At 45.9% G+C, this 18,770-nt stretch overlaps 2 protein-coding genes across 2 annotated transcripts in view; both read right to left on the reverse strand.

The window, feature by feature from the left end:
* Positions 1 to 497: 497 nt before the first annotated feature.
* Positions 498 to 11,088, reverse strand: SAV1 (salvador family WW domain containing protein 1). Its single transcript, XM_065748445.1, has 5 exons — positions 10,836 to 11,088; positions 9,016 to 9,462; positions 3,787 to 4,057; positions 3,145 to 3,288; positions 498 to 882 (listed from the first exon to the last, which is right to left on the reverse strand). Exons 1-5 carry the CDS (start codon positions 10,927 to 10,929, stop codon positions 681 to 683), a joined length of 1,158 nt encoding a protein of 385 aa, XP_065604517.1. The 5' UTR covers positions 10,930 to 11,088; the 3' UTR covers positions 498 to 680.
* A 3,341-nt stretch (positions 11,089 to 14,429) lies between these two features.
* NIN (ninein) overlaps positions 14,430 to 18,770 on the reverse strand; it is a 45,514-nt gene continuing 41,173 nt past the window's right edge. The window contains exons 29-30 of the mRNA XM_065748459.1: positions 16,231 to 16,344; positions 14,430 to 15,268 (exon numbers count right to left, since the gene is read on the reverse strand). Of these exons, the coding sequence (XP_065604531.1) occupies positions 15,065 to 15,268; positions 16,231 to 16,344 (318 nt within the window). The 3' untranslated portion in view covers positions 14,430 to 15,064. The remainder of the gene's footprint in view (positions 15,269 to 16,230; positions 16,345 to 18,770) is intronic.

Genomic DNA, 18,770 nt, shown 5'->3' on the forward strand with positions numbered 1-18,770 from the left:
GGTGAGACACAGCTCGGCTACAAAAGAGAAGTAAGAAAGGAGAAGGTGGGGACCCAGCCCTGATGTTCCACGTGCGGTGCTGCCACGCTGAGGTTGCTCTTTAAGGAGGGTCAGGTGTTTCAGCCTCTGACATCTGGAGCAGGAAATGCGAGGGAAGGAAGCGTTGAACCGAGTAAAAAAATAAGGCAACTCCTGCTTCACCTGCGTGAAGCCGTGACGCAGCTCCGTGCTGCTGCTACCACTGCCAGTGTTGTGTCCGTTAAAGCTGTAAGCAGAGCTCAGAGCTCCCACTGCGGGAGAGGAAGGCCCGGGGAGATGCACTGCAGTGCCAGCGGTGCTCTGCATCCAGGGCCCTTCTAACCGCATCTATTGCCCATTAAAAACAGCCAGCTTCTCCATAATGCGGCCGACTGCTGGAGAAGGAGAGCAGGATCAGGTCTCTGCTCCAACTCCACGCTGGTTTTCAGCACAATCAACTCGTTTTCTTATGGAAAAAAAAGATTAACAAACGCTTCTAATTCGTATAAACAATACATAAAACCATGTAGAAAAATATTCAAGAGGATAATAACAAAGGTGCAACGTCAACAAAAATAAGCTGCCTTTTCAACCAAAGCACTTCTCGTAGTATGTACTGTGGGGACATCTGAGAGCTCCTGTGTCCGTGGGGCAGGCGTGGCTCAGAAGTTCTTGCCGTGCTGCTGGGCGTACCACTGCTGCCGCTGCTTGCGGTGCTCCAGCTCGGTGAGCAGTGCCTGCCTGTAGGCCTCGTACAGCTTCACGATGCGCTCCAGCTCCTTCATGAAGAGCAGCTTCAGCATGCCCTGGTACGTGTCCAGGTCGGCCAGCTGGAACAGCTCCCACTTGAGGATGTGGTCGTACCTGGAGCGGCACAGAGGTTACCTGCGGCTGCCGCGCTGATTCAGGTCGCTGCCGCTCCGAGGGCAGCGGGAGGGGAGGAGCAGGTAGCACCAGGAAGGAGAAACAGCCCTCATCACCTCGGTGCCAGGCCGCAGCACTGCTGGTAGGCAGCTGCTGGCCAGGTGCCTCAGCTCCCTGAACCCTGCCCTGCTCACCCTCCTAGTTTTTATTTTCCAATAGGGAGCCATTCTGCATTACCCCCGACTTGCTCCGTACCTCTACTTGGATAAAGTACTTGGATGAAGTCCCAGCACTTCCAAACATTGGTAACTAACTCATCCACAACTTGGTTTTCTCGACTTGGATATCAGCAGCTGACAAGGCAGCTACTGAAAGAACAGAAGAAAAGATGGAATGAGCAACAAGCAGAGCTGTGAGATCCTGGTTACGTGGAGGAAGACACAGTGCTTCAAAAGAGGTGAGGAAGAATCTGAACTGCAATCTCTGCTCTGAGGAAGGCACTGTCACACTCCCCTCCCCCTGAAGGCTGCTGTCCCTAACTGCAAAGACAGAAACACCACGTTCAGGGCTTAAGCACATGCCAGGGGTCCTGGCTGCACCACCTGGCAACTGCACTTAAGCTCTCATAAACCCTGGACGGGTCCTGGGAGAAGGAGAAGGTGCTTCAAGGTGTCACCAGTACCTGGATACTGGAAATCACTGCACCTCAAAGCCTCTGTGATAACCAGAGAGCCAAGTGCTGCCTTTTCATTCTTAACAGACTGCTTGTCACCATGAAAGCAGAACCAGAAGATCATGGCTAACAAGTCCCTGTCAGAGCTCTCCAGCAGTCAGAATTCTCCTTCAGAGAAACTCATCAAACCAAGAGCTAGCAGTGCCTACTTGGCCATCACATCTACTTACAAGCATTAACAGCTCCCCCCTCCACGCTGTAAGCCAGTTGTTTTAACAACAGGGGAACCACATTTGTAATGAGAAAATGAGCTGAGGTGACAGCAAGTCAGCTGTTACCTCTCCTCCTCACTTTCCCAGTACAAACTAAGCATGAAACTGGACTTGCTTCTTCACAGCCACATTTGAGAATGCCACAAACACCAGAGTTTGTAGCAGCACTGCTTCAGCTGAACGAAGGTAAAAGGAGACTGGAAAATGTGTGACCGTGGGTTCCTCCCAACAACGGCCGTTCCAACACTGACTTCAGCATCCAACCTGTCAGAGTCTGCGAGTATCTCAGTGCTTATCTCCAAGTGTCAAGAGAGGAACCAGCAAGAACCTATGCAACACAGGCTGAGGCACTTCCAACTGCACGGTCCATGTGTGCCAAAGACCTAACTAAAGAAATGCAGCTGCAGCCAAAACCTGGGAAGTATTTCTAGAAACTCAGCCCTCTCACAGGTTACAGGAACTCAGCATGCCCATGCTGCATGAGCACACAGCTGGATTTTAGGGCCATTTAAATCTGTATGGGTTTGCCAGCAGCCACAGAAGTAATTAAAGCCATTCCAATTACAGTCACTAGAAGCAGCTACACGTTTCAGCTGGAAGACACTGACTGCCACACGGCTGGAGAACTCCCAGCTGCACGCTGAGCTGTTTGCTGCTGTAAGACTGCCTCACCACATTCTCCTTACAAAGAAACACATGGTTATATAGTTACTGAAGTGCCACCTGGATGCTTTTAGAAGCTCAATTCCCACTCAGTGTCAGTCTTCTGCAGAGCTGCAGCCATCAGAAAATGTTTCATTGCACTGACTCAGATTTACTCCTGGAGAAGAGATCCCCTGTTCTTGAAAACATCCCATGTGTTTTATAAGCCACGGGGCACCATTCTGACAAGTGCACTGAAAGTAAAGCCCATCCTCCCAGCTCTTCTCTTGCTATGCTTCTGGAGATGTAAGTGCCATACATATGGTTTAAACCATAATGTATATATACACAGATTATATGCACAGAGAGTTTTCTTAATATAGATGTATACAGACCATACATACACGTTTTAAAAGCATGTTCTGACAGTAGTTTGTTGAATGGGTGATTGAGCACCAAAAACTACACTCTAAAGTGTTCAGGCTGTGGTCCACTCAGTTTAGTGCATCCTGTATTTCTGATACTTCCTCCTCCACTGTCAGCAACAGCTCTCGTGCAATTACAGAACAGACACCAGCTAGAGCTCTGCTTTCAGTCACTGGAATTCATGTGGTTTCTGTCTAAATGATGCACGTGCAATCTGCTGCAAAATAAGAGTAAAGAAAACCAGCTTACTTGACAGGAGCCCTGGCGTAGACCTGCAGCCAGTCTGGGATCTCTGCAGTGTGGTAGGGGTTTGCAGGCACGAGGAGGGGCTGGCTTCTCTCTGCCTGCTGGGGCTGGTAAGTCACTGGGGGAGGCTGGTCGTAACGGGGAACGCTGTGAGAAGGAAGGCAGAGGAATTCAGCAAGCACAGCAAGAAGGAACAAATAGCAGAAATGAACTGCTAGATTTGGTGCACACTAACGTGATTTTACCTTCATATTTTCAGTAGCTAAAATATCTGTTTGCATCCCAGAGATGACTTAGTTCAGGTTTCAGATATGTGCCCTTTGCTCAGACCGTTTCCTGGAACATCAGTCAAGTTCACCTTCAGTCTAAAACCCAATTCTGCTCTCAGCAACTCTGCTGCTTTGCCAACAGAGAACGGCTGCTGAATTTTAGTGAGGGAATAATGATATCCTCTTTCTAAACTAAAGTAACAGGTGAGACAGAAACTGACAATTACAACTTCTAACATCTCAGTTGAGAAGCAGTAAAGCTTGCTTTTAAAAAATCAGCCAGTTTTGGCACACAGCATGCAAGGCAAAAGCAGTTCTACAGTTCACAGCTGGACTAGAAGAAGGACCATCACAACAGGCAAGGCTGGTGTCATACCTGGGAGCACAAGGATGTTTGTACTGAGCTCTTTTATTGATGTGATCCACGTAATACACTCCAAATTCTGCTGACTCAACCCTCTCCCACCCTGGTGGCAGCCCCTCTCTCTCCAGGGGATGGCTCCAATGCGTTGTGTTGGTGTTGTGGTCGATGTAGTACTTCCTTCCTCTAATAGTCCAGTCCACCGACCAGCCGGGGGGAAGAGGTAAGTCTTCAGAGCTATGATTTGTTAAGTTTCCTAGAGATGTAGCAGCAACTCTCCCGATGCCTGGAAACAGAAAATCAAGATATTTACCTCAACGGGTGACACCTCAAACCAACATTACGTACTGACTTAGCTTTCTCCCCTCAGACACAAGGCACGATGAACAATTGTGCCACATTTGCAGCACAGTTCCTTACACATTCGTCAAAACCACCATTCCTTTCCTCAGCTTGTTTGACTCCATCCCTGCTCCAGGATTAGCAGCCAGCTAATCAAAGCCAAAGCTTGTTCAATGAGTGTATGTCACAGGGTGCAAACTGCTGTTATGGTGTCAATTTGCTGAGCCCTACAGGCTGGGGAGGAGTGGCTGGAAAGCTGCCAGAAAGGGACCTCGGTGTGCTGATGGACAGCAGGCTGAATATGAGGCAGCAGTGTGCCCAGATGGCCAAGAAGGCTGATGGCATCCTGGCCTGGATCAGGAGTGGGGCGGTGAGCAGCACTGGGAAGTCATCCTGTCCCTGTACTCAGCACTGGTGAGGCCTCACTGTGTAGTACTGAGTTCAGTTTGGGGCACCTCAGTACAGAAAGGACACTGAGGTGCTGGAGCAGGTCCAAAGGAGGGCAACGAGGCTGTGAAGGGCTTGGAGAGTGTGCCCTACGAGAGGAGACTGAAGGAATTAGGGCAGTTTAGTCTCGGGAAAAGGAGGCTGAGGAGAGATCTTATTGCTCTCTTCCAAAACTGAAAGGTGCTCACAGTGAGAGTGAGGTTGGGCTCTGCTCACTGGTGACAGTGACAGGACAAGGGGAAATGGCCACAAGCTCCATCATCTTTAAGGTCTTTTCCAGCCTGAGTGATTCTATGATTCTATTACTTTTAATTTGTTTAAGAGACTGTTCACTACCATTTTAGCATTCTCTTCTGGTTGCTGGGCACACACAGTTTTACACTGTTGAAGTGAGCGTGCTGGATGCTGGGAGATGTACCAAAGGAACACCATTCCCATTCTGTCTGCCCTTTCCTCCTATGTCCTGTGGATACCCAAGGCTTTTATGTTAGGTACCTTCCTAAGAAAAATTAGAGAAAACAACCAACCAAGTGACGCATTCAAGACTTCCAGAGGTGTCTTTCAACTTCTGAATGCTTACTCAACATGCTCCTGCTGGGCATGCTGGCCCAAATTAACTCTGCTTAAGGAATTCCCTTATCTGCAATGCTACAGTTAATCAGTCTCTGTCTCCCAAGAAATTCCAATTATCTTTTCATCAAATGCATTTATACTCAACCTCAGCACTCAGGGTTTGTGTATTACTATTTCCCTACAGCCACAAGAAGGGGTATGGGAGCTCCCCTCCCCAATCTCTTAAAGTCAAGAAGAGGTATGAGACCATAAATGCTGTGTTAGTGAGTGAGGAACACATCCCTCTACTTCTGCTTTTCAGAGCTAACATTTCTGTGAGCTCATTCCTGAGTGAGTGGAAGGAAAAGGCACAGCCTTTCAGGTACGGACACTAACTACAACATGAAGAGCAAAGCAGCAGCAAAGCTCTTCTGTTTCTCAGGAAATTCCATACTCTTGTTGGCTGACTAAGGAAAACGGCCCTTTTCACCAGTGCACATACAACATATGGCACACTGGCCAGGGGAAGCCACTTCCAGGTTAGCTGCAGAATGACAGATGGACAACTGCCTGGGCTGAGATTCCAGTGAGAGATCAAAGTCATCACCAAAGGAATGGGAAGGATCCAAAGCAACGGGACCAACAAAAGCAGTAAATGCAGGAAGTTCCTCCTGAGTCGTGCCCTGTGGAAGACACCTGCTCACCTACAAACCCACTGCTGGCCTTGGCACGCACTGGATTACACAGCCTCGAAGTTTCTCCCTGTGTTGGCCTACTCACCCACTGGTTAGCTCTACAAAGGCAAGCTCATAGCTGTGCTCACGTGACAGCTCCATCCCTCATTAGCATTAAGCAACTGGCCCTTTACTTGCAGCAAGAAGGAACATCCCAGCTGCTGCCCGACCTTTGGCCATGCTGGGGCCAGGGACACCATTTCAGACTCTAGCCTGAAAGTTACACCATTGGGTTTGTTTTCATTCCAATGTCAAAATACCAACGTTTAAGCTTCTTGAAAACACTGCACTTTGGATAAAAAGCACCAAGAAACAATAAACTGTCACAAGTTTGCATACCCAGACCTGACAGAGGGAAATGACTTTTGTAAAGGAATAAACATTGTGCTGCTCACCCCATCAGTGTTTTGTCTTGTGGTGCTTTTCAAAGAGTTCCTCCCACTCAAATTCCTTCATGATTGCAGCAGCAAATACAAACATATTGGTTTCATGGGGTAAAGGTGAATGTTCCTTAACATTTGAGAGTTGGTATTAGAAGTTGCCCAAGGCAGGATGACAGGCAGCAAGCAGCAAGCCACCATTACTAATTCAGTTGTTTATGTAACGAGTTACTAAAAGCCCAGGGAAATCATATGTTGGTTTTGATTACAGATCTCAGAAGATGCCTCCTCAGAGGGAGAATGAACACAGGTATAAGGAACAGCTCCTGCTACAATTTGAGCAAGAGAACAGTGAAAACCTACTGTCAGATACACATACCTGTGATCATCACTAAGACCAGGCAGCACCAAGAGTTACTTTGTATGCATTCATTTCCAAAGCACCCACCAAAGAAGCAAGCTACAAGATGAAGCCTTTGTGTGTGAAGCTTTTCTGAGTAATACTGATCGAGTTTATAGTCAATGGGGCTTCAATTCAATTTTCAATTCAAAATCTACCATGAGCTGCAGCTCCTCCCAAGCACAGCTCGCCGTACTCCCTCCTCACATTGATCAGTTTTCTCCAACATCACAGGCAGCTGTACACAACACAACTCCACAAAGTCCTTTTACATTGGGATCTCAATCTCCAAATTGTCACACACATGTGAGAACTGCTCAGCTTACTGCTCAAATGGTACAGATTAACTCTGATTAACTTGCTTACAAGTCAGCTCCAATCTATGCTGTGGATATAACTTCACCCACAGACCTCCCCGAACCTTTACCTAGAAGGGAGGAAGAGATGGCAAGGAAGGACAGATAAAGTCTCTTAGATATAAGTTTGAAGCTGACACTTAAAAAAATAAATTACAAATCAAGCAATGCCACAGAGGTAACTAAACATACAACACCATGAAATACCTGAAGGCACTTTTCAGGACAAACAGCAGCACTGGTTAGTAACTAAAATAAACCTAATGAGACTAACAAAAAGAAGGCATGGAGAAATGAACCAAACAGAGAGAGTGTGACTTGAAGGAGAAAGGCCAATGCAATTCAACACTGTTACTGCCAACTCAAGACATCTGCTTAAATGCTTTGCTGAATACTTTGAGCGTGAAGACGTGCTCTCACTGACAGCTTAATTAACTCTGTGAAGAGCTCCACTTGGGTAAAACACTTACAAACAACAATGGAAATGCATGGGGAGGACAAGACAACGAACACAAGGCCTGTCCCTGTGCTGGACACCAAGGACAGAGGAACTAGCAATTAGAGGGACTGGTGCTGCTCAAGGAACAAGGCTCCAGAGCAACAGGCAGCTGAATTAAGACTGAGCTTAGTGGTGAGGGGAAGGAAGGAGGAGACCTGAGGTTTTCTTGACCACATCATACTTCTGCTGATAGAAAGTAACACCGACTCTTGAGAGGACACACAGAAGTTCAGGACGGAGGTTAATATTCTTACTGCAGTGAAACTAAAGGTGGAGCTTAAGAGTGCCCATTCTGTGTAAAGATGAAAGACAAAAACAGAGGATAATACGTTGGCAGACAAGAGGTTCACCTCTTTGGATTATTTCCTGTGTATTTGTAAGACTGAACGCTCATCCATTATGAAATTATTAAAATCTGGCCAAGCTATTAACTGCAAACATACTCCATACATGTGGAGGGGGTCCCCACAAAGTCTGCTTAGACCCAATGTAGTTAGCCAGCATCTAGCAAAGTTAAGGATGGAGCAGCAAGTCTTAAACATCAGCATCTCAGAACACACTGCCTGCCAGCAGCAATGCTAGCAGTGCCACGCCTCTGTATTAAAAAACAACCAGCACCACCAAAGCACTGGCAGCTTCTTAACTCCATCCACAGCCCCAGTGCTGACATTTTTAATAGCACATTGTAAGTAACGATGAACTAACAGCACATTTCATTGCATTATTTGCAAGTCTGAAGTGCTTCTTGCAAACTCCTCCTTGAACATCGTTTCAGCAGTATAAACACTGCTCAAACTCTGCTGCATGTACTGCCTGTAGGGCCCTTCTGTGGGTAGCACCACAACCCCACACTTCTTTCAGTAGATCCACAGCAGCATGGCATACAAAAGAACTCCTCTGTGTCACCACGGATAACCACACACTGCAAGAATTCACACTGAATGATTTTTATTTCTGATTCTCTTATTCCATTAGGAAATGCAACAGATCCCTATGAGTCTGTGAGTGTGGCTGCTTCTCCTCAGTGTTATGCCAGAAAAAAATCAGACTAGGAAGTGAATTTCAGCATTAACAGCACGCCAATTTGCTAATTACACAAGACAGTCATTACTCATTGTTTCATGTTAAGTGATTCGTTATAAAATTAACAAAAATTGAACTATACAATGATATTTATAGTAATAATAGATCAGAGCAGCAATGTTACTGTTTAGACCTGCTGGTTATACAATGCAATGAGAAAACAGCTGCTGTTTCCTACTGAGTCCAACTCCTTGCTTGGAAGCAAGGCAACTGATGTGGTCGAGAGAACAGCACGTGTGTTTGGGATGAAATCTGCTCAGACTTACCTCGCTTATTTCAGAAATGAATCACTGTTTACAAACGCCACCAGACTCAGTCCTGAGGTCTACAAACACACGCTCAGATCACAGAAACACCACTGAAAAAGAGCACCTACGGAAACACGGCCACGACGGCTCAGAAATACCTCTGCACCTGAAGCTTTTCAGTGACAGCAACGAACCATCCTCACCTGAAGTGCGCCGCCCATGGCTGTGAGACATCCTCTGCAAGAGCTCACCGCTGTGCTCGTAATACCTGCAGTCCTCGTGCAAGCGATCATTCAACTGCCGCCTCCTCTGGGCGTTGTAGAAGTGATCGTAGTAGTAACAGCGCGTGCCGGCATCTCCGTTTTCCATAACTGAATTAGTTTCTGTTAAGAAGGACTGGGAGGAAGAGCCATATTCTCTTGCAACATCAGCTAAACTTCGAGCGAAGTAGGAAGGTGCAGACAGCCTGTTGCTCTCGCGCCTCACTATTTCGTGCGGCGGTCGCTGCACTGGGGTTCGAAGGAAGCTCTGGTTTCTGGAAACAGCTCCATCTCCAGCGGAGCCGTATGCAGAAGGACCGGGCTCAGGAGGACAGATATCAGTTCGTCTTGGAATGGTCGGACCGTGACGGATAAAGGAAGGCATCAGATCTGTGACACCAGAGAAGGGAAATGAGCACTATGCATGCACTCAGCTAGCTCCATTCTAACGCCAGTACCCCTTCAAAGCACCTCTAATGCACGTACCAGCACAACACTGCAGTCTGCACTGGTGCAACAAAAACCATTTAGTCTGAGGGGAGACCTCATTGCTCTCTTCAAACACCTGAAAGGTGATCGCAGTGAGAGTGGGGCTGGCCTCTTCTCACTGGTGACAGTGACAGGACAAGGAGAAATGGCCCCAGGTTGCACCAGAGGAGGTTCAAGTTGGATATCAGGAAACACTTCATGGCAGAAAGGATCGTTAAGCACTGGAATGGGCTCCACAGGGAGATGGTTGAGTCACCATCCCTGAATGCATTTAAAAACCATCTGGATGTGGTGCTCAGGGACACGATGTAGCAGAGGGTTGTTACAGTTAGGTTACGATGAGGTTGCAGTTGGACTTGATGATCTTGAAGGTCTTTTCCAACCTGAGCAATTCAACGATTACACCCTCCATCTGCAACAGCAGCTATTGCCAAAGAAGCACAGTTCTGACAGTGTAACTGCAACTAGCAAAAGCAAAAGAAGCCAACAAAAACATCTCCCACTCCCACTGGACTGCAGCTCTATCAATCAGGTTTTAAGCCTCTCTATTAGTCCAAGAATCACAGAATCATAGGGCTTGGAAGGGACCTCTAGAAATCACCGAGTCCAACTCCCCTGCCCAAGCAGGTTACCTACACCTCCCTTGACCTGCTGGCCACGCTCTTTTTAATGCACCCCAGAATGCCAATGGCCCTCTTGGCCACGAGGGCACACTGCTCATGGTCAACCTGTTGTCCACCAGGTCCCTCTCTTCAGAGTTCCTCTCCAGCAGCTCATCCCTCGGCCTGTACTGGTGCATGCAATTATTCCTCCCTAGATGCAAGAATCACCACTTGCTTTTTTTGCTAAACCTCATCCGGTGTCTGACTGCCCAGCTCTCCAGCCTGCCCAGCTCTCGCTGAACGGCAGCACAACCTCCAAGATCCAAGCCCCGTGGCTCCCGCCCCACCAGGACCGCTGCCCTCGTGAACTGAATACACCAGCGCCTACGGGAACCTTACGCTTGGATCAGAACCACAATTCACCCTTTCCACACTCGTTCAAAAAGCTTCACCAGCAAAACGCTTGGCGCGCTCTCGAATCGCCCGCAGGAGCTCGGGAGCGCTCGCAGGGCCGGCCCGACGCGTGCTGCGGGAGCGCGGCCGGGCGAGGGCGCAGCCGAGGGCCACGCAGGGCCGAGCCGCGGCCAAACAACGCGGGCCTCGCGGGTTCCGTGCGGTGCGTGCGTGTGCAGGGCCCCCCTCCCCGGCCCCACGAGGCCCTCGGGCACTCACTGCGGAGCAGCGGGCTGGTCTCCTTCTTCACGTACTTCCCCTGCACCTCGCCCGGCTTCGAGAGCTCCGTCCGCGTCTTCTTCCGCGACAGCATCCCACCTCCTCCTCCCGGCCCGCTCCCGCCGCCCGCATGCCCGGCTCCGCTCCGCTCCGCGCGGGGCCGGGCCGCCCGCGGCCCCCTCAGGCGCTCAGGGCGGCGGGCGGAGGCCGTGAGCGGGGGGCGGGCTGCGGGGAGCCGTTAGGCGCCGGGCGTTGTGGGGCGGCGGCCCCGCCCTGCGGAGAGAGGGTAGAGCGCGGATAGAGCGGCGCGGGAGCGCGGTCACAGCGCCCCCTGGCGGACGGGAGGGCGCACACGGCAGCGCGTGATTCCGGTTGGAAGAGCCGTCTGAGATCGTGGGGTCGTAGGACGGACTGGGTTGGAAAGGGCCTCAAAGATCTCGTTTCAACCGAGGGTGAGGTCTCCAACCACTGGAGCAGGCTGCCCAGAGCCACATCCACCTTGCCTTGAGTGCCTCCAGGGATGGGGCATCCACAGCCTCTCTGGGCAACCTGTCCCAGTGCGTCCCCACCCTCTGAGGTAAAAAGCCAGAATCCAACCCCAACCCGCGCCAGTATTTTCATAAAAGATGAAAACAAACCACCACAAAACAAACAAAACAGAAAAAAAAACAACCCCACAGCCACGAGCAGGGATCTTACAGTGATTTATTTATAATTTTTACATTCATTATAAATAATGTGTAGATTGGCTCCTCCTCCAGCTTTACACGGTGGTGCAAGGACAACACATCACTGGGACACAACAGACTCCATAAAAAAAAACATATACAACAAAAACATATACAACTGTTTTCATTTACACAGAAGACAGGCCAGCAACGGTGGCATCTCACATGGCAGGCAGTCGTGGAAAACCTGAGAGATGGTGATGCCATTTACATTTCACTTAAAAAGATCTAGGCTGTCCCCAGCTCTACCTCGCCTATTATTTGGCTAAAAGTATGTTACAACCTTCTCTTTTTTCAGTCAGAAATGAAATAATTCAATTTTCTTTGTACCTAAAGTGGTAATCAGAGAATGTGTAGCAAAGTATGCTTTTATACCACTCTAAATTGATACGCTGTACTTCAACGGTGTGAATTCAGCTCGCATACACTGAACTCGAGTGTGATTCCTCTGCCTCTCCCTCCTCCTCTTCCCAAAACTCCAACCCTGGATATCCATGTGTCTTTATTTTCACAGTGATTCATAAAGTGAGAGTTGAAAGCATTTAAAACACCTTCTGGCAATAAAGTAACTAATGTCTTAATTAGTGATCCCTGCTGTAACAAGTAGGTCCAGAAATGCAGTGACTTACCATACCACTAAATACTTTGGTATCTTTAAAATGCCTCTAGTGCATAGGAGACACATTCAAGCACAAAAGACCACAAATGCTTAATGGCTTACATGTTTCTACGCTTATTTTCAGTAGCCTTGACATTGTGGAATGAGCTGCTTATCTCTTGAGCTGACACAACAAGCAACACAACACTGGTTGGTGAGCACCGTGACCATTCCCCCCCACCCGGGAAGGGTTTGTCCTGAATTTTCCTGCAGCAACAAAAATAGTACAGCATAGAGAGGCTCCAGCATACGTAATGACAAAAGGCACTTCTGAGATTTCATTCGCACAAGAATTCCAATGAGATTTGAGTTTTTGTCCTCCTCCACCCTTCTCCAGTCCTTTCCCGTGATTATGTTGGTGTTTGACCCCACCACTCCCTGGGCAATACGTGGAGTAGTGTTAATACGTACTAGCTAATAATACATTTCCAAATAGAGATCATCTGAACCATACATGTGTTATTTCTTGGAAATATTTTGGAACTTTGCAAATTTCCATAGCATAAGCATGCTTCAAGGTGTGCTCAGTTACACATTGCTAACATACAGCCCTGGTACCCATGCGTAGAGGTACATTATGATGCAGTGGCACAGGCTGCCCAGAGAGGTGGTGGGGCCCCATCCCCGCAGACACCCAAGGTCAGACTGGACAGGGCTCTGAGTGTCCCTGTTCAGTGTGGGAGTGGGACCAGATGGCTTTTAGGGGTCCCTTCTGACTCAAACCATTCTATGATCACAACTGTTACCACTTATGGTTTAATTAACCAACTCATGTCAGTGCGATTTGTCAAAATGTTTTTGCAGCCTGTGAGAAACAGGATATGTAAATCTCTGAGATTACGTAGCCAAAAAGCCAGTACAGGAATTCAGAACAGCACAAGTAGTGAAATAACTATGAAAGACATTTTTGTTCCTCCAAGATATTCTGCCACTATTGTATGCCTGTTTCCATAAGGCAATAGAGGAGGAGAAGAGGAGGTCATACCCAGCACGTGCAGTTCAGTCCCTCAGCCCTCCGAGTGGCAGGTAACCCCATAGACAAAGGCAGCATCCCCTACAGCCCCAGCACTGGGTGCAAGCCATCTCCAATATGTTACCCTGCAGGGTGTAGGCAGTTGCATCCCAGCGCCCAGAAGACATCTGCCACATTACAAATGCTGTCACAACTGTCACCTCGCTAGTCCCAGAGAAAAAGCTCCCACCTTCCCCTCCTCCATCCTCAATTTACAGATATTGAAAGAGGTGCAGTTTCAAGTATTGCCAGTACAGCCCCTTTTACCAGTTTTATATACATTAAGTACGCCTTACTGGTCTGATGGAGGCCAGGCATTTGTAGGGAGAGCTAGCATCACATTTAGACCATTGGCAATAATCAATTATAACCAGCTCCAGAGCATGCGAGCTCCCCTTCAGTGACTTATGTTGGGCCCATCTCACTCCCGAAGGTGTTCCCAGAAACCATGCTCCCCATGAACTCATCAGATAGGAGGTATAATTACCACCTGTCATTACGAAGCTGTGTGCTCTTCTGCCTTCCTGACTGCAGCACCACTGCAGGTTGCTCTAGGAGTATTAAGGTAATACTCAACCAAACGCAGTTCAGTTTATCCTGCTCTCCCTAACCCATGTTTCTCTCCATCTACTGACACAAACATCCACATTTATTAAACAGAAGGAAACTAATTTAAGATTCTGTTCCCTGAGTTCTTCGTATTCACATCGAGTATGTTTCCTCACAATTAATTGCAAACTTAGTTTCTGTATTCGGATGCCTTACACAAGACCTGTCCTCCCAAATTATCACATCAAACAGAACACTGCATCAGTGACAAAGGTCTGTGAGGCCTGATGACAGGGATTGCTGAAGAAAGCACTGAGTGCCCCTCTTCACTCTTCTGCCAGTTCTTTGATAAGCATACTTCACTGCTTTACTGAATTTACAACTTACATTAACTTCTACACCACTTCTGTTTGGTGACTCTTGTTTAGTATAACAAAAAATGTAAGGCCTCTACAATCTCTTAAAAAAAAAAGAATAAAAAAGGGTAGTAGTCTTTATTTGCCATCTGGGACATTTCTTCAGATAAAATATGGTTATGATAGTTGGAAGCAGTAGTCTATTTACATATTTTTGACTGCTTTTCTTCTGCAGAGAAGCAGCCATGAAGAATTACTAATGCATAGGTTAAACAGAGGTTAATGCCAGGTTCCTAATGCATAAGTTAAACATATTGCTTTACAGAAACTAGAATCGTATTGCAGGATACAGACAACACCAGGAAAGTCTTCCTTTCAACAGCAGTGACATCAGCAGTATTTGAGACCGTAGATGTCCCTCCTCATTCCCTGTTCTAGTTGGACTAGATGACCTAAAGCTCCCTTCAAACTCAGACGAGCCTGATTCTACCAATATCACTAGGTTTGGACCAAGAAGTATCCCAGAGAGCCAAAAGGGTTTGAAAGTTATTAATTCAATACCTTAAGTTTGTGCTTCAATCTAGACAGAAATAATTAATTCAGTAAATTCAGAATTCATGTTTTAAATTTAAACCATAGTATCAAAATAAGTTAACCTAGAAAAACAGACTCGTTTTTCTTTTTCTTTTTTTTTTTTTTTTTACATAGCAGAGATTACTGTTAGACAAAACTTAGCAAAATAGTTCAGGAATAAACAAAAGAATCTCTGTTGGCAGTGTCTGTTTGGGATTTAGCTCTGCCATCCCCTTGGAGGCATCTCTCAACTAAAAGTCATCGATACAAAAAGGCAACGCAGTGAAAAGCTGAAATACTAAAATTCCAGTAAAGTGCATGGGATTGTGGCATACTTAACAGCTTTGCTATGATCATAACTCAGCTGCTGAATTAAAAGATGGGGAAGCCAAGTTCTTCACGATCTTGTTGAGGTTGGCGATTTTTTCTTCTAGCAAATAGTTCTTCTTCTCAGCAGTTTTCTGGCGCTGCTCTGTCATCTCCAAAGCCTTCAGCAGTTGTGCGTTCTCAACATAGAGATCCTTGACCACTGCATCTGCTTTGGTGTTCTTGGAAAGCTGAATTGTGAGTGAAACATAATTACTCGGCACACAAACAGTAAAAGAAAACTGAAAAGCCTCCTTAAAAGGTAAGTAGGTATATCTGAAATCCTTCATTTTAACTTATCCAAGGAAGACAACCCACCCTCTCATTCTATTCTCATTTGTTGCAGTCTACACGTTTATGGAGTCATAATGGATGCTATGAATTTTGAAACTGGAAAGTCTTTGCAAGGAACCTGAAAGACCGTGCAGACGTTGGGAGAGCTTCAAATGACCCCTTTGCCATTTGTCCTCTAAGGACAGGTGTGCTCCACATGCTCATTGGTCCCACAGAGCAACACAGAGGTTTGGACCATCCCATAATATTAGGGAAAGCAGCTCGACGTTTGTCCATTTGCATTTGGAGAAGCTCTTTGGCAGGAGACCCCACTGATGTAGCTTCTCCTTAAAATAAGAGGGGAGATTGTGCCTCAGTAGAGAACAGATATTCTATTGCTATTGTGTCACTACTTTCTAAGTGTACAAAAGACCCTTTTCCTATACTATTGAGGACTTCTGAAGACAGACAACCCAAAGCAAGAACAGGAACCCCAAAATCTTATCAAACAAACAATGCGTTGGGTCAGGGGCGTGGAAAAATCAGTTCTGGTCCCATCATCCCCAGATTCTTCAGGGAATTCTTTACCCTTTTGTAAGCAACTTGTCCAGCTAAAATACTTGGCCCAAATTTGATGTTCGTTTCCTGACCTCAAGTGTCTGCATACCAAATGTGCATAGATTTTGGGAATTAATGAGTGATGAATTCAGACTCCAGTTTGAATTTTTGGGAAGTTCTGGGCAAATACATTGTCTCAGAAGCATTAGAAGAAAAATAGCTTTAACTTTCTTCTGAGCAAGAGCAATGCTGTGGCTTTTACCCACCTAGTTGTTTACAGAAGCAACAGGGAAGATTTGGGGAAAAGAGCAAGAATGCTTACTTGTTCCTTCAGCTGATTTACTTTATCTTGGAGAAGCCTCTTCACAAGCCTCAGTTTCTGTTCAACATCCATCATACGTTCTTCCATCATCTTTAGAAGCTGCTCATGACCTCCCTGGAAAGCAACAGATATGTGAGAACCTGTTAACAAAGATCAGGTCGCATTCAGCACTACTCTTCCTTTCACTTCATGCAGAAGAAAAGTGCTGCCACTCCACGCCTGTGTTTATTTTAAGGAATCAATTGAATTAATGAACAGTTCATGGAAGCAAAACTTTGTGGCAACGTTTAAAGGACACTCATGGCATTAAATCTAAGTTATACTTTGGATTCCTTTATCTAAGACAAATTGATATAAAATTCTAAGTTCTGTATCAACTCTGATAACTGAACCTGGATAGCATCCTTCTCATTTATCTGCTGAGTAGGAAAAGGATGCCAAAGTCTTACTGATTTCAGGGGAAAAAAAAGGCAGTCAAAATGGCTTGTTACTTCGATTGCAACCCTTCATCCCAAAGGCCACTTGAAATTAAATTACATCCTAAAATTAGCACGTCATCATCCCAACCTCAATTTCAAGTTTATTTGACTTAGTTGTAGATGCTTCTGAATAATCCAATGTACTTTTGCTGTTTTTCTTGAGCAAGGTAATGGGTGATCCAGCTAAAATCAAAGCAAACCACTGACATGAGAGCATCTGTTGCATCAACAGTTGAATGAAAGTCTCCCGCATAAGTTAGAAATCCTGGGAGCTGTGAGGAGTTGATCATCTTAACCACCACAGAAAGATCCTGTTGGACTGATTGATTCAAGTCTGCTCAAGATTTTAGTTGTTGGAACTCTGGGAACTCCTAAGTCTACACATGGAGTTGCACAATCACTTAATGCTTATAAAGGCATCAGAAAACATTATGTTAGAGTCATGCAGAAAGCAGATTTAAAGAGCTGCTGGGCTGAGTAACTTTCCAGCTTTTAAAAAGTACAACTAAAAGAAATTCCAGCAAAATCATCTCCAGCTATCTTCTGTAATTTAATTGGAATTCCCATGGTTGACTAGTAGATGTTGTGTTGGTTACAGGAGCCTTGAGAGAATGGTTCAGTGGAATCTGATAATTAGTGGCATTAACATCTCCAATCTATGCTTCTTGGCTTCAAGATAATTTAAGAGTGTTCTACCTAATTTCATATTTAACACTTGATAGAGAAACAAGCTCAAGCATAAAAAAGATAAGCAAAAAGAACATAAGCCTTAGCAGAGTGGTTGCCTACCTCAAATGATTATGAAAAAACCCCATCCTAATTTAATCTAGTACTTGGAAACAGAAGAAAAACCATAAAGGAACACCATCTGAGAAACAAGGCTGATAATTTTCCCCTTTCCTGGCACCACCATTTTTACATTATGGTCACAGCAGTAGGATATGGCTTTGTAGCATTGAGGTTCTTGTCTTAAACGTGTACATCTGCTGGAGAAGCAGAGTTCAGCATCAAAGCACACCTTTATTGCAAATCTTTCCCAGAAGAGACATGATAGCACGGTTGGGTTGGAAGGGAGCCTAAAGCCCAGCCAGTTCCAACCTCCAGCTCAGGGCCCCATCCATGGCCTTGGGTACCACTCTTGACATGAGAAATTCAACAACAGTGTCTAAAACTTGTTAATTCTTGTTCATAAAGCTGAAAATATTGATGCTATTAAGACAAGAGACACTATGTTTAAAAAACATTTTATTTTTTCATTTACATCAGAAATGTCATCTTTCCCTGTTATAAAAGTTTAGACATCTTATACAAAAAAAAAAGCATAAATACCCCAGCTTTCCTTTGTCTCATATAAAATTAGTACCATTTGAGAAAAATAGGCTCTTCCCACATTGAACAAACCCACATTTTAAATAACATAAATAAAAATGATTTGCAACAAATGAAAAAGGACAGCTTACAAACGTCCACAAAATAGCTTCTGGACAAATAAATAGGAAATAACACCTTGGAGGCTTAAAAAAATAAAAATGGATCCTCAAGTTTCTCAGCTTATGCCAGTTTGTATGTTTGTGTGAGTGTATCATGGTAAGGAATGAGATGGTAAGCAGCCAAGCTGTCAGAGGTGCCCGATCCTCCTGTAGGAATCTGCATGCACTGCTCGCTGCTCCGGTAGCAAGGCCTAGAGAGAGAAGGCAAGTGGGACACTTCACGCTGATATCCAGGTTGTCTTTACAAATATGTATGCACACTTACAGCAAATCACCAGTACAAGCCAAGCAAGCAACACAAGACAAAAACACACGCAATGAAAGCAGGCAGAGCACCACGTTACATTCCTCTGTATTAGTGCTACACGAACACAATTAAGGAAATAATCAGGATGTGTTTTCTAGAGGTCAGGATGATGGAGAAGGCTCATCCACGTTTTGAGGGGGGACTTAGAAAGATCAGTGACAGCAATGAAGTGCCATTGGCAAAGCAGCTACATTTCTTCCGGGGCGATTATCTGCCACTATGTATTGCCTCAGGTCACTAAAAAGCACTTGTGGAAAACAGTCT

This window comes from Cyrtonyx montezumae, unplaced genomic scaffold (assembly GCF_038088225.1).
Source record: "Cyrtonyx montezumae isolate F1298 unplaced genomic scaffold, pur_monq_1.0 scaffold_10, whole genome shotgun sequence".
Taxonomy (NCBI): domain Eukaryota; kingdom Metazoa; phylum Chordata; class Aves; order Galliformes; family Odontophoridae; genus Cyrtonyx; species Cyrtonyx montezumae.